This window comes from Parasteatoda tepidariorum, chromosome 2 (genome assembly GCF_043381705.1).
Source record: "Parasteatoda tepidariorum isolate YZ-2023 chromosome 2, CAS_Ptep_4.0, whole genome shotgun sequence".
Taxonomy (NCBI): domain Eukaryota; kingdom Metazoa; phylum Arthropoda; class Arachnida; order Araneae; family Theridiidae; genus Parasteatoda; species Parasteatoda tepidariorum.
Genome location: NC_092205.1, coordinates 86,556,465 through 86,584,097, shown reverse-complemented (window position 1 = coordinate 86,584,097; position 27,633 = coordinate 86,556,465). Strand labels below are relative to the sequence as shown.

The 27,633-nt window shown below is 31.3% G+C and overlaps 2 protein-coding genes across 5 annotated transcripts; one reads left to right on the top strand and one right to left on the bottom strand.

Moving 5' to 3' along the window:
• Positions 1-208: 208 nt before the first annotated feature.
• On the bottom strand, positions 209-12,742 carry LOC122271310 (toxin-like protein 14). 3 transcript variants are annotated; one of them, XM_043052164.2, is made up of 4 exons: positions 12,548-12,742; positions 5,171-5,322; positions 3,303-3,411; positions 209-402 (listed from the first exon to the last, which is right to left on the bottom strand). In XM_043052164.2, exons 2-4 carry the CDS (start codon positions 5,295-5,297, stop codon positions 309-311), a joined length of 330 nt encoding a protein of 109 aa, XP_042908098.1. In that variant the 5' UTR covers positions 5,298-5,322; positions 12,548-12,742; the 3' UTR covers positions 209-308. The 3 variants fall into 3 exon arrangements, with proteins under 3 accessions (XP_042908098.1, XP_071033958.1, XP_042908099.1); XM_071177857.1 differs by having other exon boundaries at positions 12,572-12,742; XM_043052165.2 differs by lacking the exon at positions 12,548-12,742 and adding an exon at positions 11,096-11,240.
• Positions 12,743-16,204: 3,462 nt separating this feature from the next.
• Positions 16,205-27,144, top strand: LOC107439680 (uncharacterized). 2 transcript variants are annotated; one of them, XM_016052355.3, is made up of 3 exons: positions 16,205-16,504; positions 24,734-24,973; positions 26,300-27,144. In XM_016052355.3, exons 1-3 carry the CDS (start codon positions 16,328-16,330, stop codon positions 26,927-26,929), a joined length of 1,047 nt encoding a protein of 348 aa, XP_015907841.2. In that variant the 5' UTR covers positions 16,205-16,327; the 3' UTR covers positions 26,930-27,144. The 2 variants fall into 2 exon arrangements, with proteins under 2 accessions (XP_015907841.2, XP_042908101.1); XM_043052167.2 differs by lacking the exon at positions 16,205-16,504 and adding an exon at positions 20,499-20,778.
• The last annotated feature ends 489 nt before the right edge of the window (positions 27,145-27,633 follow it).

Sequence of the window (27,633 nt, the reverse complement as noted above, 5' to 3'; positions counted from 1 at the left end):
TTTTTTCTCCAGTTAACTCAGACTTTTTTTTTCCAGAAAAATTAATATCATATTTTTTTTTTTTTGGAAAGTTTGATTACGTTATTATAATTGATACCTGAAAATTTCTCCCTTTTTTGAATATATATATATATATATATATATATAATTGAACAGGAAAAGAAATATTTCTCAAAACTGTTGTTCATTCAAAAATAAACAGACAATGACCACTTCTTTCTAATTTTTATTCCGTAGTCTTAGAATAAAAATAACGAAAGACAGCTAACAGAAGAATTTGTACATTCCATCCTCGAAAATAATTTTCATTATGAACATTCTGGTCTAGGGCAGCAATGAGGATAATGGCCCTCTCCTTTTACTATTCTGCATTTACTTCCTCTAACTGCGACTTTAACGCAACTGAAAAGAAAATTACAAAAAAAGGAAAAAACATAAANGGTGACAGAGCGAGACCCCGTTTCAGGAAAAAAAAAAAAAAAAAAAAAAAAAGAAAAGGTTAAAACATAAAAGATAGAATAAATATTTGTTACAATGAATGATCTAACAAGACTTATATATTTTTAATTTGAAATGAAACAACACGGAATACGATGTCGACGTGTGAATAATTGATATTTTAGTTATTGGTTTATTACTTTAGAAATGAGGTCACGTAACGGCTCTGGAGATTTTTGAAATTTTATTCTGGATCTCAACATTTTTTGGCACTTTTCCACATAAATTTCACGAATTACACGGATAATGTTGGGACTTTAAGGTCATCGGTAAAGAGGAGTATTTATAGCTATTTAGGTAATTTATTACCTTTAAATCAAATTTTTTAAATGAATTACAAATGTGTAAGCTCTGTCGTTTGATTATGTTGAAGATGAATTCCGTGTAATACATGGAATGAAATCCGAATAGATTCGCTATTTTTGTCGTAAATTGTAAGATTTCTCTTCTTCTGGGCAGCGCATTCGCAGTTATTTCCGTGATGGGTGCCCAAACAAGGCTGAACACAAATGTAAATTTTGGAGAAAATCAGAAAAAATAGGGTTACGCTTAAAAATGTAATGGATGATGAAAATATGTGAAAATGGTCAAATGTTTCTAAAAGCGCACATCAAATCAAAAATCTTAAAATAAACAAGGTAATTTTTTTAAAAGATGCATTTAATAGTATAAGACTCGACCCCACTAATCCCACCCTTGCAGTGACGCAAATTCAAAATTTTGAATACTAACCCCTATTTTTTATTGCAGATTAGTATTTAACAGAAAAAATACCTCAATTTGATTTTCAACATTTTGGTTGATTGGTTGATGCACTGTAATTACAGAATGGAGATTATATAAATGCAAGGTTACTAAAGTAACAATTAAAATTTGAAATAGAGATGTCTGGAGAAATACATGCCAAGACGCAGAAATAAAAATACACTTGTTTGATATTTTGAAACATCAATCAATTCCATCGGACAACAAACCTATATAACATTAAACTTGACTTCCCCTCCCAAACCTAGGGCATCTTATACCCAAGAGTCACCCCCTGCACAAGGGGTGAGATTGTGGGGTTTAAAAAGACATGAAACGTATATTTTCAGATTTTTTATCCGTTGCGTATTTGAGCATTTCCAAACATTTTCGACACCCATTTCAACCCCTTCCATACATTTTGGGCAAATTTTGAACCGATCTATGCTGGATGCTCAAAATGTATGGAATGGTGTTCATACATTTTGACCACTGTTCATTACATAGTCCAAAGAATTCATATGTTTTGGAAAATTAAGCAGTACTTCATACTATTTTGAATTGTTTGGTTGTATTGCGTGAAAGATGATCAAATTTGGAGAGTACCAATGTGATCATAATTATTTTTAACATTATTTTATGATTTACGAATTATAGATTTTAGTTTGTTTTTAAGTATTAGTCATTACTTGAGTCATCATGCAAAAGGAGAACATTTCGTTACCACATTGTTTGCAAATATCATACAAATGTAAAGCGCTTAGTACAAAAAACATTTCAAATATCGTTTTTAAAATCTTAAAATAAGTAAAATAAATATCTATAAAATAGAATGAAAAAATAAATAAAATAAAATAAAAATAAATGAACGAAAAATAAAATTAAAAATAAGACAAAATAAATAAATAAAAATAAACAAATAAAAAAAGGAAAATGTTTTGTCATTGATTGCTACAACACAAATATTTTTTTTTTAATGGCAGGCACCGAACTTTATTCTTCGCCTAAGAAGATGCCGGTATCGTTACTCATTTTACGTTACCCAGTGGGCACCCGTGAACCAAAGTCACTGAGGCACCACACTGCCACAAACCTGTTCATAGGGTGGGCCACATTCACACATCACACACAGCAGAGGACAACACAAGAGAGAAACATCCATGCCCAGAGCGGGATTCGAACCCGCAGCCATTGGCTTCGCAGTCAGGCGCGCTAACCGCTCGGCCACCTGGCCGGCAAAAGTGTCCGCCCTTGGAATTCGAACCCAGGACCCCTCAAGATCAAGATCATGATGCCTATTAGTTCATAATCTTGAGTCAGTCTCATCACCTTTTTGTTATCGCTGTTTTTTTTATCATACTTTGATGTATTGATACAACTATTGATACTACTTTTATTTGTATCATGTTAATTAGAGTTAAAAATTTAATACTCATATTAAAGTTAAATTAAATTTTAATGATTAAAAATTTCGTGAATACACATGATCTAATTATATAATAACAGTGGGGGAGAATCTAGAATCACTCACCAGGGCGTCATCTCTAAAACTTCTTCACCTCGCCACTCCCAGGCAACGCTTCAACTGATTCCTAAATGGATGCAACCCCTACAGCAAGAGGGAACTTCGCCAAACTAACCCTTTGGCTCACTTTATCGATGTTTTTGGCACACTTACTATTTTGGGATTCCTTGCTCTGCATAATCCCTGTTGCAGAGCAAAGAGTCCCAAAATAGTAAGTGTGCCAAAAGCATAGATAAAGTGAGCCAAAGGGTGAGTTTGGCGCACTTATTATTTTTGGACTCCTTGCTCTGCATCAGTATTTTTAAAAAAGACTTCGCGTGATTTGGTCCACTATATCTTGAGTTATCCGTAAAAATGTACTTTCCTCCATTGTACAACAAGATAAGTCGGATACTGATACCTTCAATGCTAAGAGCATAAGTTTAATCCAGTTGAGATCTAGAGTTAGTTTTTGGAACTATATTTAATGCGACTAGTTATTATTATTTTTGTAAGTACTTCTGATCATGTTATTGTTGTGTGCAGTCATACTGACCTATCTACTAGGAGACGACCAGGTCCACACCTGGCTACCCTACAAGAATTGTCATCATATTCTTCCCCATAGACAGGAATCTGACCAAATTCCTCTGTGTCACAATACCCTGTAAATAAAACAAAAATGCTCAGGCTAAAATAAATAAAAACAGCTTTGTGTCTAAAGTTTATTAGGCAACAACTAAATCTATTTGTTTCAAGAAACCATTCAGAGAGACTTAGTAAGAATTTAATTACTTTAGATTTTACATTTTTTGAAATTTGCTACAGAAAATATAACCTGCTCTTATACATTTACATAAAATACAGTAGAAATTTATGGAAATTATACAATAATATCATCAAAGGCAAATATTAATGGATAACAACCACTGATTTACATAGTAATGGCATTAAGGCCTTAAAGGATCAGCTCTAACTACTAATTGATCTGACAAAAAAGTATTTGCTTAGGTGATTTAAGTTCAAATTCCGAAGGTAACTTGTTAATTAGTATGATTATTGGGAGTTTTCAGAATAAACTCAGACTACCAAGACTACCCAGCGTGCTCAGTTTGTCTCAGAATAAAACAAACATATGCTAGCAATGAGAATAGTGCAAAATATCATTATGATGAAAAGGAAAATGTAAACCTTTTTCCAATCTATTTTTTTTAATATTTGAAAAGTTACACCAACATTGTATTAGCTAGATTCATAAAAATGTACAAAAATTAGGAATTATTTATTTATTTTAATGATTTTTTTCATTTAAGTGATAAAATTTTGCCAAATTAACTATTTGTAAAAAGTTTAATAGCTTTATAAATAGTTAAGCTTTTTATCCGTCTTTAAACCTTCATAATTCTTCTCAACATGATGGCAAATGTAATTTTAAAATATATCTTTTCCTCAAGCTTAAGGCATTTAAACAGAAAAAAGCATTTGTCTACATTCTTTGTTAATACATAGTTAATTTTCGAAAAACACTAACTTACATTGAAAAGCTAACAACCATCAATTTATGGTGTCAAATGGTGTCAATAGTGTGAATATCATAAGCCAGAAATATAAAAAGTAAATGAGCTATAAAGAGCACTCTCTGTTTTGTAAACATCATTCTTGCTGAACCGGATAGAAAATCAAACAAAAGTTTGAGTTCAATCGCCGTCAAAAAGTTTATGTAATGCAAATGTGGCTTAATTTCAACCAAAACAAAATAAATCCGATAAAATAGTTGATTCGTAAATTCTTGTCTTAATTCAGATGCAAACATAAACATAGTGCTTAGCGTTTTTAACACTAGAAAGACTGAAACTTAGTATATACCCATATTGCCCAAAAGCAGTCAAAATGTCTGGATTGTAAAATAATAAATAATATGTAAAGAAATTTGTTTAAAATTAATTTTTAATATTTTTTATATTGCTTACAGTTATATAACCAGTTATTAGTAAATATTAACAATAAAAAAATATATATGGTCTGCAAAATTCTAAAAAATTGTGTCATTATATACATCATTGTTTTTCTAATTGAAATTAAAAGCAGTCAAAATGACTTCTTTAGGCAATCTAGTGTTAAAAAGTGCTTAACGGAGCTTATTTTCGATTTTCGTTTTTTAAAAGCCCTTAAAGTGCTTTTTTTTATTGGGTGCTTTTAAAAAGTGCTTAATTTTCCCTTTTCGAAAAAATGAGATTTTCTTTTCTTTACCATGTCGATTTTCGCCACGTATTATGCAAAAGCGAGGTTTTCACATTGTTCTATTCATTTTTGGTTCTGGTAAGTAATCCTTTACTATAATATTAGCTTTGGAAGGAGAAGAACATAAAATATGATGCGTTAAAAGTTATTATTATTAAAATATTAATGATTATAAAATCTGACCATTTTCCGTGTCAAGTTCTTGAACGTAGGTTTCGTCATATGCATTCACCATGAGGAATAACATGTAGATGACAAGAAAAGTAAACCAGTATTTTTGTGCATCACCAATTTTCATATTTGCCACCATATGGATATTCAATCAAACAATATTTCTGAAAAATTAAAGACATATAAATATGTTACAGTTTTAATAAACAATTTATGTTAAAAAAGTTTGCGATAGCTACTATATATTTGTTTAGATGAGCAACAGAACAACACATTACTTCCAGTAAAGTGTTTCAACTCTTACAGATTCTGTAAGTTAACTTGGCTACATAGAAAATTTGTTAAATTTGCAGGGGAATAAAGCTGTCAGCTACCAGTATAAAATCGTTTATTTCACTGAAGAATACTGTTACTTAAAAACAAATGCCTGTTTAAACAGCTAAGTACTGTTATTTTGTTAAATAAACTGTATAAAATAAGTATGCCAGCATTATGGTCGGTGCTAACCGAGAGCAGAATTCGAATGACCAACAACACCGGGATTTGAACTTGGATATCTGTCCTCTGAGCCAAGGCAGCTATAGTACTAGGCCAGGGATGGCGAACCAATGGCACGCGTGCCATTTATGGCACCCGACGCAATATTTCGGGCACGCCACCGATCACATTTGTACACAAATAGTATTACACTATGAAGCATATGTAACAATTAAATTAAAATTCACAAAAAACACACAAAATAATAAACAATTGTTAATAAAAAATTAACAATTAATGCTAAAAAAACCCAATTAATAACCATAAAAAACAAGCTAACAATTAATAACTGGCAAAAAAATTAACAGTCCTGCTTAAACTAACATCTTACAACCTAATATAAGTTATTTGTCATCTAATCTGCAACAACCGAAGTCACACTGATGGTACTTTAAGTTTAATTACGCGTATAACTGAGACATTGCAAAATGTTTCTTTTTTTTCAATGTAAATAAAGAGTTTTGAGTTGATAGTATTTAGTATTATTATTTTCCCAATAATCACGAAGTCAAAACTATTTGACGGCTCGCCTATGACCTCATCAAACAATGTTTTAGAAAAAATGGCACGTTGGTGTATAAAGGTTCGCCACCCCTGTACTAGGCTATGAAGAAAAGTCTTAAATTGTCTTTATCTTAAAAGTCTTAGCGATTGAAATCATATTTAAGTGTAAAAACTATAATGTCCCATTCTAATAAAAATATCTGGCAATTCAACTTACCGCCAAAATTTGTGCCTGAAGACAGATAATAATCAGATAGACTATTATTTCAACAATGAAATCAAATAGTTATTTCATTTATATGACGCTGAAAACCATAAAATAATTGCTGAAAAGCAAGTATAGAAAATAATAGTAAAAGGATTTTTCTTTAAAAAAAAATTATCTTACCGTAAACAAAACTGCATGGTAAAAACTAGAATTTAAATTAAGAGTTTTAATCAGTTTATGATTAGGGAGAAAAACAGAGAAAAACTATTTTTTGAGAAAAACAGCTTTAAACCATCAAATATACGTAGAAAGTTTGTAAAAAAACAAGAATTTTTCACCGCGTGCGAGTAATCATTAAAAACGGAATAAATTCGTAATTATTTTAAATCGCTTTTTTTTTTTTTTTTTGTAGAATTTACAGTTATTTTTTACAGTGTATGGACGTAGTAAAGTGTCCTAAATTAAACAAATCTTAAAAATATAATAATAATAATACTAATAGTTAAGTAATAAATTAATTTCGGTAATAAAAAAAGAAATAATAAATATTTTTCTTCTTCATTTAAATAAATAAATAAGAATAGTTGTTCCATCAAATTCTTATGACAAGGCATAACGTTTTTGCTGTTTCTCGTTTTTGTTCGAAAAGCTTTTGACAGATGGCGATAATAGTCCTTCTGTTCTTTCCGTTGTGTGTGTCGATTTCGTTCTTTGATTACAAGTGATTGTTAGCTGATGATTCGAAAAGATTGTAGTTTAATTTTTATTCATTAAAATATTTTGATGAATTGTAATGTGATTTTCAATTGTAATTTTTTCATTTTTGTTTTTATTTTACTTCATTTAATTTTTATTTTATTTTTTAATAAAAAGTTCTTCGGTGCCATCAGTTGGAAAACTTATGAATTAAAACCAGGAACTCGGGGAGAAAAAAATTTATGCATAGTCTAATTTATTTCAAAATTTTTTGTTTTAATCTTGACCCTTTTCCAATTAAAAACTTTTAAAAGCCATTGGTTTATATTTTTTAAAAAATGTATATTTTGCCCTCATATAAGCGAAGAAAAAAAAATCATTTTATAGCTTTAAGTTAGTTTATATGCGTAAAACTTATACCAGGTCTCAAAAATTACCTATGAAATGCGAACTAAAAATGAAAAGGAAATGCTTAGTATCTGTGAATTAAGTTTAAAAAATTTATTATTGCACACAAAAAAATTTCCCCTCGAAATTTTTATCGTTGTGTATGCGTGTAGGGAGAGGGGGGTTCTGGTACTCACAGTTTGTTAAACAATTAGAACAATTTTATGAACAATAACATGTTAATTATTATGGGATTTAGTAAATGAGTTTTAAAATGTTATGATTTGTTGTTTTTTTAAATTGCTGCTGTTTTTATTAATAATTTATAAAGCAATTGATTGATTTGTAATAAATTTGTTGTTGGTATTCAAAATAATTTATAATAAATTGTAATCAAAGCATCTTTCCTTTTTTTATTTTCAAAACATCTCCAATTTTTTTATAAAATGGTATTACCTTAACCCATTAGCACCTAGCGTAGTACAGTTGTAGGAGCAGACCTATTAAATATTACAACTACTATAAGTTAATATTTTTATTGCATTTTAGTCCGCGCCAAGGAAAACATAGTTGTTGCGGAAATTTATATCATAGCTCAATATTTTAACTCTCGCTTTTAAGAAACATAATATATTAAATTAAACTTTTTCAGAATGATGTGAAGTTTTCTTTGATTAACTACTTTTACTTACTGCAGTTATTTATGTAATTACATTTTTTGAAGAAAGAAAAAAAAACTATTCTGAAGTTAGGATAATCTATCTAAAATTATTGCACGCTTACTGTTAAAATTCCAACATCACGACCATAGACTAATTTTATTTGACTTCTTAAAGGTTCTAATGAACAAAATCTCCGATAAAAAAAAATTAAAAAAAGAAATAAAATAAAAACTAGGGCTGGATTTGAAGGAAAGTGCAGAAGATAAAAAAAAATGTAGCGATTACTATTTTAATTATAAAGAGAAAATTCGGATGGTTTGAGAATGATTATTCTGAATTTTACGCTTTGATTTTCAGAATGTAGCTGAATTCAGCTAGGTTATATTGTTTATTTTTTCTAAATAGATTTCGATAAACTTTGAAATTTATTCTAACAAGATGATTTTATAAATAAATTGTTTAATTTTTGAAACATAAATTTTGCTGAATGCTAGAATTATTTGTAACTATCACGAACCATTTTAATGAACTTGAATTTAATTTCATTAGAAGTGCATGTTATCTGATAAATAATATCCTTTGATGTGTAAAATTTTTGGCGTAATTTTAACTTAATTAGTCTTTAAAGGTTATTAAGAGCTGGAAACCAAACCCTGGGGGTCGACTTTCTAGGCGTCTTACAACCTAGGAAGAGTCCGAATCCAAGGCATCTGGTGAATATCTTTAGTGACAACCACTTGGAAGCGAAAAACACACCGACGAATAAACAATAATAATTTTTACAATTTGGCCTCTTGGCGGCAAGAATAAAGTGTCGCTCACATGCAGAGAAATATCAATGTGCTCTTCTCTCTCTGCTTGTATTAAAAAAAAAAAAAAAAAAAAAAAAAAAAAAAAAAAAAAAAAAAAAAAAAAAATTNAAAAAAAAAAACGAAATGGAAAACAGATTTTTTTTTTCTTTGCATATAAACGAATAAAAACTTTTGAGTGACAACCTTTTAAGATACATAAACAATGCAAATTAAAGTTGAGAGAGACTAAGTAAGTTGTTAAGTAAGAAAAAAAAAGAAGTTCGGTTTTCCCAATTTTTTTTTCTTGGCAATCCAACATTTCATTAAACATTTCATTTGTGTAGCTAACAAAAATATTTATAGAATAAAAAGTAAGAAATAAATAAAAATAAAAATAAAAAGCAATATTTTTAAAAACTACGTTTTTGTAGTAGACAATACATGACAGTATATATACACATTTTCTTACTCATACACATGCACAACCACATACACATCCACATTCAGATACAATTACAGAGATACATGCACATATACTCATGAGCACACATACTGTTACAGTTATGTATTTCATGCACCCCACGTTTTTCGTTTTTCAAATTTTTGTTTTTTAATTATTATTTTCCACTACAAAAACGTGGTTTTAAGAAATATTATTTTTATTTTTATTTATTTTTTTGTACTCACTTCCAAAATCTCAATTTTTTCACTCACTGTGCAAAAAACTTTTCAACTGACATGCGACACTAATTTGAAATAAACGAATCGACAACAAAAGACAATCACGGAAATATAAATTTTTCTTTAATTTTAATTTTATTTTACTTTGTACGTCTTCTTTCTCTTCACTTTCATGCATTGTCATCCAATTCTGAACTATGTTCCAAATTTGAAGTCTGTAGCTGGTCGGGAAGTTAGTTTAAAATCGATTACAAAATTCCATCCGAACAAACACACACGAAGGCAAGTTGATATAAACGTGTTAAAAAAAAGAAAAACCTTCGACGTATTTTTTCTTATGAACGTAAACCAAACGGACAAATAGAAGGGGATTGAATTTCTAAGTGATGTTTTTGAAAAAAAATTGAGATTTCTATGAAAAGATTCATATAACTATAAATATAATAAGCTATTTATTGCTTTTAAAAAGCTATTTATTTGCTTTAAATCTGCAAACTAGGTTATTTGAATTGAATCTCTTACTTTACTTCAAAGCTTACAGTATAGGTAGGAATTCCGACCTACAGGTATAAAGAAAATTACACTCTTGTATAGACAATCGTTTTGTAAATACATATACATAAATAGAAAAAAAACATAAAATAATGTTTTGTAAGTAAGAAACATATACTAATCGCAATACAATATTATAGAACTAAGTCTTGTCCGTAAACTCTTCAATTAAAACGTAGTTTAATAAATCAGAACAAGCTGTTTCAAAACTTTTGCGAGGAAGAAAAAAAGAAGCTTTTTTAGTCATTTTAATCTTTGTCAATTTTTTAGATCTATTTATTGTTATTAGCTCAAACTTGATTCATATCTCTTAAAAAATTTGTGTTTATGTTATTTTTATCAAGAACTTTGAATTTCGATTGGTTTGAAATGCATCAATAATTATTTTATTATTTTTTTTATTTCTTTAGGAAAAGCAACTGTGTGTTGATTTATTTCACAGTACAGTTATGTTTTTTCAAAATAAAATAAATAAATGACAAAAATAATAATTCAAAATATTTGCAAATGTATTGTATATCTGTATATATTTTAAACAACAAGTTCAGTAAAGTTTTACTAAAAACTTTTATATTGTTTTTTTAAAACTATATTTTAGAAAAGCAAACACATTTTTAATAAAATTAAAGTAGAAAAGATATTTTGAAGCAGATTTCTGCAAGGGACAGTAGGACTCAAATTCTCTGTTCCTGATTTTTGAAAAAGTGAAAAAATTAATTGATAACTTTTTAAGGATTAAATCAATAGCACACTCTGTTTTATCCATGTATGTTTAGCATAATAACTAATTTAGAATTTAATTCTGGTGCAAAACAAGTAGTGTAGGAAATGCTATATCCAGGGAAAAAATTTCCTGAATATGCTTTTGGTCAATCATACAAAATATAAAAGAATCAAAATGTGACTACGATTTTCTTACTTGCAACGTGAAGATGGAATTTATCTGTAAGCTGCTGTTTCCTGATGGCTGGTTTAACGTCCTGTTAATAAGGAAGCCGCTGAACAACTAAATACATTTAGAAAACTATATTCTGACCACAGAAATCGGTTGTAGCAATGTCTCGTTTCATTTTGCAATTTATTATTATTTTTTTTTAATTTACACAAATAAACGAATGATTATTATTAACTTTTTTTTGACGTTATCGTTACAATTCATTGAAAAATAGGTTTTCTACGTGTTCAGAATTTAAAAGAACCGCATGATTGAAGAGAACTGGTTTTTTGAAAGTGTCATGGGCGTTGAAGGCATAAAAAAAAATTTCGGGGGGGGGGGATTGGAACGATATAAACTAGACTGAATTTTAAAAATAAAAAAAATATGCACTTTATTTTATCGATAAAATTTTTTCTTAAAAAAAACTTTTTCACCTGTAAAGTTTTCTGTTTTATTTCTGAGCTTGTTTTAAACTTGCCTGCGTTAAAATCGAGATTTTCATGTTCGTAACATGTAAGTTAGAATTAATTATTTTAATAAAGCAATTAAAAAATATCCCAAAATTAGTATTGATCATGCTGTGGATATTTTAAAAAATAAAGACAAAACCATTACTGAAAGCAAAAAAAAAAAAAAAAAAAAAAAAAAAAAAAAAAAAAAAAAAAAAAAAAATTAATAAATGAAAGAAAATTAAAAAAATTAAATTAAATTAATAAACTGATATTTTAAAAACTAGTTTTCAGAAATTTTTGCGTTTGTTTGAAACATTAGGGAGGGCTTAAATAGGATTCCAGTTACTGAGGGTGGGGATCTCTAATTACTGGCCACGTGCCACCAACATTATCCATAAAAAGTTGTTAACAATCTTGAACTTTCCAGCTCAGTATTTCATATTCCTCATCAATTTAAACCATATAATAGCACCTGTAAATGCATGACATGTTTCATGAGTCCCAAATATACGAAGGCCAATGCTAGATTGGAGTACTAGATTAGCGGGCTAGAGATTGGAATTGAAATTAAAATTATAAAAGAACAAAACAGTCATTAACCTCATAAAAACTGCAAAAACTACACAAACCTGGAAAATAAAATAGTATATGGCAACTTTAAATATCACAAAAAAATTTAGTCGCATCAGCTCTCTAGCCCGCCAATATCGATTGTATGCGCTTTTTTTTTCCAATGAAGGAAATTTTAGTAAATGTAAAATTATAGTAAATGTTTATTCTACACATCATAAAATTCTAGTTCCATAAAAGGTAACCTTTAGATGCAGAGTTATTAAACATATCTTTCATACCTTTTTCATCTATTTTGCATTAATTTAAGCGGAAATAGTAAAAACATTATATCTGGCATTTTAATACCAAACAAACGGTTCGATTTTTTGTTGCACATTCGGCGATAAACAAAAATGTTAATCAAACTTACAGGTAAGAGGAGGAGAAATTCTACTTTTATATTGATCTGTTAACTTGGTTAAATATTCCTCACAAGGATGTATTATAGATCGATTTATAAGCTTTTGAATTCATTAATGAGAAGGAAACAAAAACAAACTACTTGGAGTTATCTTAAAAATAATAATAACAGACTGAATGTTTTCGATAGCAGCGTTAGACATAAACAGATTTTTGTGAATGTTCGATTTTGCAATCTGATTTTTCAGTATATTGTGACTTCACCAGATGTGTTTCTCAACAGCTTTTATTTTGCTTGTCGCTTGTCAAATATTCATTCAATGATGCATCGTCGATATGTAATTTCATTCGTCTTTTTCTATTCGTTTATAAACCATATGTTCATTGTAATTAAAAAATAAAAAAAGAGATTTTCGTGTAAGTTAATAGAAAATTCTATCTTTTCGAAGCCGATGAATTTCGTTAGACAGTAAGGAGGAAATGCAAAAATTTTAAGAAAAGAGTAAAAATGTGCAAAACTGGAAAAAAAATTAGGATCATTTTAATATATTTTTAAAATTTTTTTTTATCCAAAACCATAATGTCTTTTATCATTTTTAATTAAAATCTAGAAATAAATAGAAATAATTAGCCTTAATATTTATTTTTAGACAAAAATGGTATAAATATTTGTTTTCACAAATCCATATTTGAGCAAGGAACTAGTGAAACTGCTTTTTAAATATGCAAAATCACTATTGAGGAAAGTGGTTGTACGAAACATCAAAATCTACTTTACTGCCGGTTTAAATGTTAGGGTATTTCTGATAATTATCTTTCAACTTCTCTCTGTTTCTTCCAGCAATCAAACGCTTCGATGTTTTTAATTGCGCCTTCCTGAGAAGTGGTTTCGTCAGATTGATTTGCAACCCATTTTTTCATTTTTAAAATAATTCTGAAAGGAAATATTAATTGATTTCGTTGCATTATTTACGATAAATTATTATTAAGAAATATATTAAGGGATAATATTAAGAGATAATATTAAGAGAGAGAAATCCAAGGAGAGTATGAAATTAATTTAAACAAATTTTAAGATAAAAACTTTAAAATAAAAACTTTAAAATAATAAGTCAGAGTGGAAAAGCACTAAAAGCAACTAAAACCAAATTAGTCTTATGTAAACAATTTAAATAAAAAGGTGAGAAACCAAAAGCAAGCAAAGCGATATTCTAAAGATATATTTTTTTTCCAATGCCCACCTGTGTTAACATTTTTTGTTAATTCAGGCATTTACAGGGCGGATTTGTTGGCCTCTCTTTCAGAGGCACCATATAAGGTGCGCCAACGTTGCTCCCACAGAAAAGACAGATAGTACAGAGAAGTAAAGAACATCCATGCCTTGCCCGGGATTCGAACCCAGAACCTTTCTGATACATGGGCAGTTCCCTGACCCCTACACAGGCCGGTAGGCAATTCTAAAGATATGCATGTTAGCAAAAATAGCACTTCATCAGGGGACAAACTGTCTGATAACGCTTTGGAGCCTTTCAGTAGTCAGTGATTAAACCGTGTTTTTCTGTAGTTAGTGTTATGCCTTTCAATTTGTTATGTCTTGTAATTTAAAAGATCTGAAGCCATTCTTCATGCTGAACACACTAACTTCTGATTGTAATACTCAATTAATAATTAAAGAGATTTACGGCGTTTTTCAAAAGAACATGCTATGCTGTAATTGCCATTTTAGTATTCATATTGGACCAGATATTATATTACCGGCGACTAGTGTACCCAACCAGAGGAAATAATTATAGTGAGAATAATCATATATGAGATATTAATAATTATATATTAGAAAGTTTGGTAGAATAAAAGAGAAATCTAAAGCGACGTCGAAGGTCACGTGTTCTTGCTCTGAGGAACCTTTAGTAGCTGGGTCTCATCACCTTAAAGATTAGGGTGACACAGTTGAACTATTCTTATTTATTACGTATGTAAAATTTGTAAAGTTGTGATCGAATTGACGATATTGAAGTTTGAGACGTGGTGGGGATTAGGCGGTCACCTTCCAATGAGGTGAACCGTGTTCGAATTAGCGATGGATGGTCAATACGAATTCTGCAACTGACCAAAGTGATGACGTAAAATATCCTCAGTTGTTGACGGATCATAAGATAGAGTCTCTTAGCCGCCAGGTTTCGTGGTGAACCGTTGGAGGTTCTCCTCTCTATGTAACGCAAATGCGAGTTAGTTTCACCAAAAATTCCTTCACAAAGGCAAATTTCTCCCAATACTTCGTCCAAGAATTTCCTTGTCTTCTGGATTGGGTTCAAAATTACAAGGCTACAGAGTTGAGCATTAGTAGTCGTAAACCCAAAATTGTGTCTGCCGTTCAGCCACGGTTATAAAATAAAATTAGATCAAAGGGCAGTGGTGGATCAAATATTGTATTTTCGTGACTGTACTTCAAAAGTCATTGGAGTTCAGCTTTAAGAGCAAATAACAGGAAGCTCGAAATCTATTACGGGCTTCAGTGGCTGTAATCTAAGTTCCGCAGTTCCCAAAGAACACCGAAACCAAGCATCACTGGCTGCAGTCAGTACGTGGGTGAGTGATCACTGTGATCCGCCTGCTTAGGGATCGAGATATGTGGTATCGGTCCTCGTTAAGATGTTATACCATAAAATGCTCGACTTTACTCTCAGATCATCGAGCTACCCAAAGTGCCTGCAGAATGTCTTAGCCTCTGCAGAGGATCAAAATCGTGACGGCATGCTTTCGGATCATTCTCAAGAATGCCTCACAGACCGTCGTTAATATCTCATTCCGCTACTCTAGTGCGACGTTTAATAAAGTACTACTACCACTATAATTTGCAAATTTCGCTGAAATAATTTCCAGGTAGGAATGTATTTTATTTACGTCGCACTAGAGCTGTATAATGGTCTACTGGCAACAGGTCGATCCGAAGACATGCCGTCGCAATTTTGATCTTTTGCAGGGGGGATTGCTCCCCTGCTTTGGTACCCCGAATATCTGAGCGCAAAGTCGAGCACTTTATGGTAGAAAAGTTTAACGAGGACCAATACCTCACACCCTCGGATCCTTCTCTCTTATCCAAGTGGTCACCCACCAGCGCACTGACCGCAGCCAGTGATGCTTGATCTCGGTGATCTGCAGGGATCTGTGTCTTAACGATTAGCTCACTGCGGGGCCTCTCTAATGATAGATGTCATGAGAGTTGTGAGTTCAATTTTTTTTAAAATTCGTATTCATGTTTTTATTTTTTCCTTTTTGCCTACCTGTCAGTAAAAGAAATCGAAATATCGTATTAACTTTGCGATACTGTTTAGCTCAATTTTAACTTTGATTCCATGGTTATTATAAGTTGAATACAGTATTTTTCTCTTGATTAGTTAGCAAAGAGCTTGATTCGCACAAATACGATTGACATAACGAGGACCGATACCGTGCATCCTAGGTCCCTACGCAGGCTGATCAAAGTGGTCACCCACCCGCTTACTGACCGCAGCCAGTGATGTTTGACTTCGGTGTTCTACTGGGAACCGTGTCTTTACGATCAGTCCACTACGGGACTGAAATACCTTTCTGGAAAATGCGTTGCAAAGTTTTCGTTAACCATGAAAATAACGTGAATAATTGAATAGCGTGACGTAAGTAATGAAGATATAAATGAGTAAAAAATCGAATGTAGTCTTGATCTTTTCGTCAACTCTACTCCATTTTGAGCTCGTACGTTTGTTGTGGTTCAATCATTTGTCAGACTATCAATTTTATTTTAACCTTTGAAATGTCGGTAATGGAGAATAACGTCAATTGTGATAACGAACAGGAAAGCTTGCAGCACTCCGTGATTGAGAAAGACGTGAATATCCACAGTGGACGGGAAGTATCCCAAAAATCATCACTGGATAAAAAAGTTGACCATGGAAAGGATATAACTCGGATGACCGGTGCAGATTTAAGGGTTTGTGTTACTATTCACTTTATCAATATCTGATTATCTTTTGCACTTAGAAAGATTTAAGTAATGAAGTGATTATTTTCCTTTTGTCTTGGTTGAATTTAATTTTTGTATTGTGGGCAAAATTGAATGTTTGTCAATTGGAAGAAATCTTCTAGCACTCTTTATATCCAAGAACAAAGCTAATTGCTCACTTCTTCAATTTTCACTGAAGCATTGCCCTCGCGTTAAAAATTTATAGATTTCCTAATTTTATTAATACTGGGGTACTGAAATTATAAAAATCTATTCTTGTTTAACAATTTAATTATTAAGGTATATTGAACTTAAGATTTCTTAAATGGATAAAAAAATTAACAAATTTAGGTTTTGGTAATCATAAGTTTTAAATAGAGAAACATTACTTTCCAGGATGGCCACAACCGGGAAAAATTTTAAGTGGTCAAGAAAAGTTGTAAAATTTTTTTTCCTCAAAATTCATATCTGCTAAAATATGTAAATTAAGCAATTAATTTGCCATTGAAGTCTGGACCTATACCAGTCTTAAAAATCCTGCTTTAGTTTTGCAGCTTTTATCAGATTCAAAACAAAATAGTTTTCATACCTATTAGAATATTTTCAGTTCATTGAATTGTTTATGTACAAAATTTAGATATGTATGCAATTTTAAATTTAATTTTTAAGATACTAACTATATATAAATTACTTCACCATATATTCTTCTAAATCTGCAGTAATTTGAATGTACTTATATAAATGTCTTATGTACATTTTTATCAGTTTGTTTGAATCTGACGCTTTTGATGCATTAAAAATGTCTCTAGTTGGGACGTGAGCTGCCTAGTTAAGAGATGTAACTCTGTATTATGATTCAGATTTCAATATATTGGACAACTATTGTTAATGCATTTTACTTTTAAAGCCAAGGATTTATAAGTAAATATCAAATTTTCAGCCATTATTTAGAGCTGTAGTCTGAGGAGGTAGAAGAATTTAAATTTTTGGTATTTATGTAGGATAATAATCTTAGCATCTAAAGTAAAAAATCATGCATCAATAAAGAATCTTGTTTACACATTTCCAGTAAATATTTTTTACCTTTAAATTGTTTATCTACTTAATTATTTACTATTTATCTTTCTTTTATATCCTAATTTGTTGGACTCTTAGTGAACTTCTATGAAAGTGGTAGCTTTATATTTGTCCGACGTCAAAATTTAATGGTATTTTAGATAACAATCACTAACTGTTTTAATGTAGTAAATGTTTGAATGTAGTAATGTAGCATACGTTTAAAACATTGAGAGGTTTAGAATTAATCTTATTTAGTTGTACCGCTTTAGGACACTATTATTTATGAAATAACGGCAAAAATAGACGTATTAGCACAATTTAAAATATAAGTTTTCATTTGTTGAAGAATTAAAAATATCGAATATTACTTTAATTTTATTTAAATGCTTACCACAAAGGATGCTCTCTTTAGAATATTTCACTTTAGCTTTATCATAGTCATAATAAGCTAAGGTAAATATTAAACTGCGTTGTTTTTTTAAGATGGTGTTTAATTTAAATTTAATGAAAGTGAATATCCAAACAGCAAATATAGTTACACAATATAATTCTATAGTTTGAAGTCAAAGTGCAACAACTTAAAGTAAATTTTAAAAAAAAAATAATCCGAAAAGCACATTTAGCGCACACTAAAATAAGACTCACTAATCTAAAAATCTAATCTCTGCCTTAGACACACCACAGTAATCTTTTGTTCCTTATTTTATAACCATCGTTGAACAGCCGACCCAATTTTCGGGATTACGACTTATGTTCTACTCCGTAACCTTGTAATTTTGAACCAAATTCAGAAGACAAAGGAATTCCTAGATCAAGTATTAGGAGAAATTTTCCTTAGTCGAGGGCTTTTTTGATGGAATTAACACGCATTTGCGTTACATGGTGAGGAAAACTACTAAAATCTCCCACGGTTAGACTGATGCCAAGGGGACTCTTACACATGATCCGTCTACCACTGAGGATATTTCTACGTCAGAACTGAGGTTGGTGCGAGCCGGGAGCGGAATTAGTTTCGACCAGCCATCGCAGGGATTGGAACCCGGTTTGCCTCATTCAATGGCGAACGCTCTATCCCCTGACCCATCATGGCTCTTTGTTCTTAATTGTTTTTTTTTTGGGTAGGTTAGGCATATAATAGTTTGGTTTTTGTTCCATATATTACGTAACATACCTGCACTGGTTTCTTGTGCCATTTAACTGCAAAAAGATAGTTTAATAAAAGATGATGGTCGATTTGCTGCAAGCAGCACGTAATGCAGAGATGAGCCATACCGTATTTCTTGAACTTGGTTGCACCTAACTTGAAAGCAATTTATGAATCCATTTTGAAACTTCACTGTAAAAAAAGATTCAATTTACTACCATATTAAGGTTGTATCAAATTTGCACCGTATTGTGGTATAAGATACAGAGATTATGGTTCCACGTAGAACACTTTTTTAAAAGTTTTTTAAATTTTTATTGTGGGCATTTTCGAAATTTAACACCAGATTAAAAATTAAAATTGTAGATTATGTTCTGGGATTTTTCCTTTTAGTTTGTTCATAAAGTTTCAACCATTGTGCAAAATAGCATTCATTTTTCATTATTTTTACAGTCTCATTTTGTTTCTTCTGGACTGGAGNAAAATTGGGTCGGTTGTTCAGCTACGGTTATAAAATAAAATAAGATATTGGGGTTCAAAGGGCAGTGATGGATCAAGTATCGTAGGTTCGTGTCTGTAGTCCAAAAGTCATTGGAGAAACGTTGAGCTTTAGGAGCAAATAACAGGTCACGTTCAGTCAATGACAGACAGAGCGAATTACAGACAACTTCTTTCCGAATTTTCGAAATTCCTAGACGAACTGTCTATTAAAACCTTATGATTTCAAAAAATTTATAACACAAAGCACAAAAGGATTCTGAAATAGAAGATCAACAAGAACTAAACCTGCTTTCTCGACGCTTCAGGGCATTCGACAAAAGGTCCAGATTTAGCAACTCTCATGTAGAATCTCCAACATTCCCATATGTATATTTTGCACAAACTTTGAAGAAAACGGATTTTACTCTGTGACAAACTACTTTGCCCAACAGCATATAAACGCACAGAAAAGCTCTAAATCTTTTACGGGCTTCAGTGGCTGTTATTTGAGTTCCGCAGTTCCCAAAGAACACCAAAACCAAGCATCACTGGCTGCAGTCAGTACGTGGGTGAGTGACCACTATGATCAGCCTGCTTAGGGATCGAGATATGTGGTATCGGTCCTCGTTAAATTGTTATGCCATAAAATGCTCGACTTTACTATCAGATCATCGAGCTACCAAAGTGGGGGAGTCTTAGCCTCTGCAGAGGATCAAAATCGTGACGGCATGCATTCGGATCATTCTCAGGAATGCCTCACAGACCGTCGTCAATATCTCATTCTGCTGCTCTAGTGCGACGTTTAATAAAGTACTACTACCACTATAATTTGCAAATCTCGCTGAAATAATTTCCATGTAGGTAGGTATTTTATTTACGTCGCACTAGAGCTGCACAATGGTCTATTGGTGATGGTCTGGGAAACATCCCTGAGGATGATCCGAAGACATGCCATCGCAATTTTGATCCTCTGCAGGGGGGATGGCCCCCCTGTTTTGGTAGCCCGATTATCTGAGCTCAAAGTCGAGCACTTTACGGTAGAATAGTTTAACGAGGACCAATACCTCACACCCTCGGATCCTTCTCTCTTATCCAAGTGGTCACCCACCAGCACAATGACAGCAGCCAGTGAGCTTGACTTCGGTGATCTGCTGGGAACCGTGTCTTTGCGATCAGTTCACTGCGGGAATGAAATACTTTCCATGAAAATGCGTTGCAAAGTTTTCGTTAACCATGAAAATAACGTGAATAATTGAATAGCGTGACGTAAGCATTGAAGATATAAATAAATAAAAATCGAATGCAGTCTTGGTCCTCTCGTCAACCCTACCCCATTTTGAGCTCTTACATTTGTTGTGGTTCACTCATTTGTCTGACTATTAATTTTACTTTAACCCTTAAAATCTCAGTAATGGAGAATAACGTAAACTGTGATAATGAACAGGAAAGCTTGCAGCATTCCGTGATGGAGAAGAACATGAATATCCACAGTGGCCGGATAATGTCTCCAAAATCTTCACTGGATAAAAATGTTGACCATGGAAAGGACATTACTCAGATGACCGGCGCAGATTTAAGGGTTTGTGTTATTATTCACTTTATCAATATCTGATTATCTTTTGCACTCAGAAAGATTTAAGTAATGAAGTAAATATTTTCCTTTTGTCTTGTTGAACTTAATTTTTGTATTGCGGGCAAAATTGAATGTTTGTCAATTGGAAGAAATCTTCAGACTTCCAAAATCTTAAATCTTCTTATATCCAAAGATTGAAGAACAAAGCAAAATGCTCTGATAAATTTTCAGTAAAACAGATGATAGTTATTTGATGATTTTATTTGAAATTTATATCCTAATTTTAAGTAATTTGAAACACTATGTTTGGAAATTAAGTAAAACTTCCTAACTTTCATTACTGGGGTATTGAAATTATAAAAATATATTCTCGAATGACACTTTAATTATTAAGACGCATTTTAGTTCTTAATATTTCTTAAATAAATTAAAAAAAACATTAGCAAATTTAGGTTTTGCTAATCATAAGTTTTAAATACAGAAACATTGATCAGGTGTGTTAAGTTGTGAATATTAAGTCTGTTTCCAGGGTGGTCACAAACGGGAAAAATTTTAAGAAGTCAAGAAATATTGTAGAAACATAGTTTCTCCTAATTCATATTTGTCAAAATATGTAAATTAAACTATTAATTTGCTCTAGTCTAGACTAATTCTGTTTTAGTTTTCCAGTTTTTATTTTATCAGATATATTCATTGCAAACTAGTTTTTATATTTATTAGCATGTTTTTTTTCTTTAGTTCACTGGATCATTGGCTATGTTCAAATTTAGATATGTATATAATTTTTCAATTTAATTTTAAAGATCCTAACTATGCATGAATTATTTCTCCATGTATTTTTCATAAAATATTACCAAAATTTTGAAGTAATTTTAACATTTTTCTAGGCAGTAATTAAAATATGCTTATTTGTAATTAAAATATGTTATAGCGTTCTACATACATTTTGTCAGATTTTTATTAAATCTGACAATTTTGATGCCTTAAAATGAATGCGATGTGAGCTGCTTAATTAGGGGATGTAATTAGGGGGGTATTATGATCTAGAGTCCGATATATTTGATAACTTTTGATAATGCATTATGAATTTTACTTTCAAAGCTAAGTAGTTATGAGCAAATATCAAATTTTCTGCCATTATTTATAGCTCTAGTTTGGGAAGGTAAAAATCAGAATTTAAATTTTTGGTATTTATATAAACTAATTATCTTAGCATCTAAAATAAGAATAAAAATCATGCATCAATAAAGAATCTTTTAAGCGCATTTTCAGTAAACATTTTTACTTGTAAACGGCTTATCTTAATTATTTACTATCTGTCCTTACGTTGTATCCTAATTTGTTGCACTCTTAGTAAACTTTTATCAAAGTGGTAGTTATATTTTTGCAAGACTTAAAAATTTAATGGTATTTTAGATAACAATCACAAACTGTTTGAATATAGTAATGTAGCATATTTTAAAACATTAAGAGGTTTAGAATTAATCTTATTTAGTTGTACCGTTTTAGGACACTATTATTTGTGATATAACGGCAAAAATAGACGTATTAGCACAATTTAAAATGAGTTTTTTCATTTGTTGAAGAATTAAAAATATCGAATATTACTTTAATTTTATTTAAATGCTTACCACAAAAGATGCTCTCTTTAGAATATTTTACTTCAGCTTTATCATAGTCATAATAAGCTAAGGTAAATATTAAACTGCAATGTTTTTTTTTTTTAAATAGTGTTTGATTTAAATTTAATGCAATTGGATATCCGAACAGCAAATATAGTTACACACAATAATTCTATAGTTTGAAATCAAAGGGCAACAGCTTAAAGTAAATTTAAAAAAATAATCCGAAAAGCACATTTAGTGCACACTAAAATAAGACTTAACAGGTTCACTAATCTAAAGAAAAATCTACTCTCTGCCTTAAACAAACCACAGTAATCTTTTGTTCCAAATTTTATTTTATAGCAGCCGTTGAACAGCCGACCCAATTTTTTGGTTTACGACTAATGTTCTACTCCGTAGCCTTCTAATTTTGAACCCAATTCAGAAGACAAGGGAACTCCTGGATAAAGTATTGGGAGAAATTTGCTTTTGTGGAGGACTTTTTGATGGAGCTGACCCGCATTTGCGTTACATGGAGAGGAAGACCATGAGAACCTCCCATGGTTAGCCTGACGGCAAGGGGACTCTAACCCATGATACGTCTATCACTGAGGATATTTCACATCAGCATTGTGGTCGGTGCAAGCCGGATGCGGAATTTGTTCTTAATTGTTATTTTTTTCAGCTAGGTTAGCATATGATAGTTTGGTTTTTGTTCCATTTATTACGTAACATAGCTGCAATAGTTTCTAGCGCCATTTAACTGTAAAAAAGATAGTTAAAGAAAAGATGATCGATTTGCTGCAAGCAACACGTGATGCAAAAGTGAACCATATCGTATTTCTTGAACTTCGTTGCACCGAACTTGAAAGCAATTTATGAATCTATTTTAAAACTTTACTGTAAATAAGGTTCAATTTACTACCATATTAAGGTTGTAGCAAATTTGCTCCGTATTATGGTATAAGATGCCGAGATTATGGTTCCATGTAGAACACTTTAGTAATTTTTTTTCACTGTAAGCACTTTTGCATGCCTGCCAACTTTTAATCCCTTCCATTATCATTTTTCCCAGTGGTATTAAAATGGAATTAAAACTTCAATTTTAAGCAAACAAATACGTTGTATTTGANTTTATTTAAATGCTTACCACAAAGGATGCTCTCTTTAGAATATTTCACTTTAGCTTTATCATAGTCATAATAAGCTAAGGTAAATATTAAACTGCGTTGTTTTTTTAAGATGGTGTTTAATTTAAATTTAATGAAAGTGAATATCCAAACAGCAAATATAGTTACACAATATAATTCTATAGTTTGAAGTCAAAGTGCAACAACTTAAAGTAAATTTTAAAAAAAAAATAATCCGAAAAGCACATTTAGCGCACACTAAAATAAGACTCACTAATCTAAAAATCTAATCTCTGCCTTAGACACACCACAGTAATCTTTTGTTCCTTATTTTATAACCATCGTTGAACAGCCGACCCAATTTTCGGGATTACGACTTATGTTCTACTCCGTAACCTTGTAATTTTGAACCAAATTCAGAAGACAAAGGAATTCCTAGATCAAGTATTAGGAGAAATTTTCCTTAGTCGAGGGCTTTTTTGATGGAATTAACACGCATTTGCGTTACATGGTGAGGAAAACTACTAAAATCTCCCACGGTTAGACTGATGCCAAGGGGACTCTTACACATGATCCGTCTACCACTGAGGATATTTCTACGTCAGAACTGAGGTTGGTGCGAGCCGGGAGCGGAATTAGTTTCGACCAGCCATCGCAGGGATTGGAACCCGGTTTGCCTCATTCAATGGCGAACGCTCTATCCCCTGACCCATCATGGCTCTTTGTTCTTAATTGTTTTTTTTTTGGGTTAGGTTAGGCATATAATAGTTTGGTTTTTGTTCCATATATTACGTAACATACCTGCACTGGTTTCTTGTGCCATTTAACTGCAAAAAGATAGTTTAATAAAAGATGATGGTCGATTTGCTGCAAGCAGCACGTAATGCAGAGATGAGCCATACCGTATTTCTTGAACTTGGTTGCACCTAACTTGAAAGCAATTTATGAATCCATTTTGAAACTTCACTGTAAAAAAAGATTCAATTTACTACCATATTAAGGTTGTATCAAATTTGCACCGTATTGTGGTATAAGATACAGAGATTATGGTTCCACGTAGAACACTTTTTTAAAAGTTTTTTAAATTTTTATTGTGGGCATTTTCGAAATTTAACACCAGATTAAAAATTAAAATTGTAGATTATGTTCTGGGATTTTTCCTTTTAGTTTGTTCATAAAGTTTCAACCATTGTGCAAAATAGCATTCATTTTTCATTATTTTTACAGTCTCATTTTGTTTCTTCTGGACTGGAGTTTTCTTCAAAGATGAAAGAGAACTTCAAATGCTGCGTGTTTATTGCACCAAGCAAGGGAACTGAAAACTTGGATACAGTTGTACAAATGATGACCCATTTTAGTGGGTACAAGATGCATAGAACTGTGGGCTGTTCTAAACAAATTTGCCACTTGTATGTGAAGTACGAAGCTGAATATATTGCCATTGCTGTTCGTGATATGTTTCGAAGTGTAAGTACTAAAGTAATAAATTTCATGTTTTAATTTAATCTTAAATCGAGGCTCTTTTAGTATCAACCATCCCAATCCGCCTTTTTAGATTTTTCAAATCTATGCGCATTTTTTACCTCGAGGGATTCAAATAGAAAACAGACTATTTTGTTTTATGAAATCTTAACCTTTTGCATCTATAGTATTGTCTAGTTTAAAGGGATTTCTGATTAGGCTTTTTCCTAAATTTTAATAAAACTGAAATTAAGGCTATTATGGCTATTATGCTATTTAGCATTACAGAATTTAAAAAAAAATGCAAAATGTAATTTAAATTTTAAATTTGGTTGAGGAAAGTTTCCTCGCCAAGAAAGTCATAGTATCAATTGCTGTTGATTGGACAACTCCAGTAATAAGCCTCAGATTGATTCTGCGAAAGTTCCAGTTTTGTTAAAACCTGATCTCCTGCCATTACAAGAGGTTTGTCCAGGTATTAGATTGGTTATATTCTGTATCTAATTAAAATTGTAAGGTAATGGACTTCACAATACGTCACACATTCAGTTTAAATTGCTTGTACCCTGTTAATTTTAAATTTGTTTCTCCAAGCACACAGTAAGGAATGATTTTAAATGACATTAATCTTATTCTCAAGAGTTAATGTCTTTACATTGTTTTAAGACTTCTGTATTGTTAGCAGCATTTTTAAGACGTAATGTTGCTAGCATGGCTGAGGTTGAAACTGCTTAAGATTTTCTAATTTTTAAAGTTAATCTATTTACACCAGTACAGTTTTAAAAAAATCTAACTTGTTAGCTATGTTAGTCTCAAATTAGCAACCACTTTTTGGAAAACCATAACTTTTCTTCTCCAGTTCCAGGCGCTCCGATTTTAGCGAATCTTCATTTTTCTTATTATATTGAAACTTCTTACTGAATCGTGCTGTGGTGAGTAAAAAAATTAGTGAAACCATGGTAATGAGTAGGGGCGAAGTGTAGAGATAGGGGAAAATTTCATAACTTTGAGACGTTTGTTTTATTTAAAAAAGAAAATAACTAGACTATTACTGATTTTCAAACTTATCTTGTTGTAAAACAGTTCATTGTGCGGGCCAGATCTAATAAGGATAATCGCCATAGCTTGTTACAGGTACGCTAGAGTTCGAGCTCTGGTATATTTCTTCACTTAGACTTTTTAAATTTATTTAATTTGTAGGTAATAAAGTTTACAGCAAAAGTACTGAATTCTGTGTACGGGTACTGTTTTACCTTAAATTTTCAAGAACATTTTGATGTATGATGGAGCGTTAATAAAATTTGATGGTAGATTTAAATTTTTCCCTTCCAGAAACACTATCATGCGGAGATTGTAGATGATATGTTACGCCTCTGGTTTGCCTTTGAAAAAGGTTCTGGTCAAGCAGAATGTCCGACAATCGCCTGGCTAACGAATGCAAATGGCAAGTACATAACTTCAGAATCTGCGAACATAGTGTTGAGCAAGTATGGAAATCCGGATATAAGGGATATCATAGACAAGACTGTTAAAGTTTCTTTCAACAGTCTAGCAGAGGCGTTTGGAGCCTGCATTGCTCTAGGACCGTGGTACTATAACAACATGTTGAAGGATCCAAACTATCATTCCATCAAGATCGAACTCACGTATCACACTTCCAAAGTTATGCGCATGTGCAATATGACTAATGTAGCAAGAGAGTTCGATTACTTTGTACAAAACGATCCTAACGTTTATTCCCAAAAGAATGTCTCTTCACATTTTGAAAAAGCCAAACCGGACCAGCCAATTAAAGTGAAGGAGATTGAACCAGGCAAGCCAGCTAAAGTTGTTTTAAATAGCAGTTATAAACGTCCAAACAGAATGGAACAAAAGAACAGAAATGGTGGCAGGATCTTTAAGAGAAATAATGGAAATACACAATTTACACATCACAAGAACATGTCACAAACTTCATTTTAAGCCTTTATTTTAATTCTATGAATTGAACAACTGATATGATCAAATCATGTCTATGGTATACATTTATTAATTTTTGTACTCTTGACCTTGTTATGACAAGTTTTATTTAATCTAAAACTAATTTTTTTTAAACTTCCAATATAGTTGAAGATGTAACTGTTAACAAGCTTTATAGATTTTATTGTTTTTAGTCTTAATAAAATTATTTACACAAATTCAATTTGTCTTTTCTGGAATTATAAAACAGATGTTACTAATTCGTGTTACTTAAATTAGAGTTGGACATATAAGAGGCCTTAGGAAATCAAAGTAAACTTGTTTAGTCCGAGAGTATGAAATTCCTAGTTTCAATGAAGGTACAAGCTATCTGTACTGTTGAAAAACAGTTTTATTGGTTAAAAAGCCTCTACCCTCGCCACCTTAGATTTTGGGTTAAAGTTTTAACGTGCATTTTCCGGTTAATATTTATTTTTAAATTGATTCTATAGTGTTAGACAGCACTGCCTTTCCAAAAAGGTAAAAATGGCTTCATTAATTTAGGAGAAATAGAGCTTGATAAGTTTTAAAACTTCCATGGGTTTTTCTTAACTTTAAAGCAATAAACTAATGAATTTTGTGGTTTTGAATAAATAATTTAAAACTAGATTAGCTTCTTAGTTTTTGCCCTTTTTTAAATTAAATTTTATAACAGCGTAATTTGATTT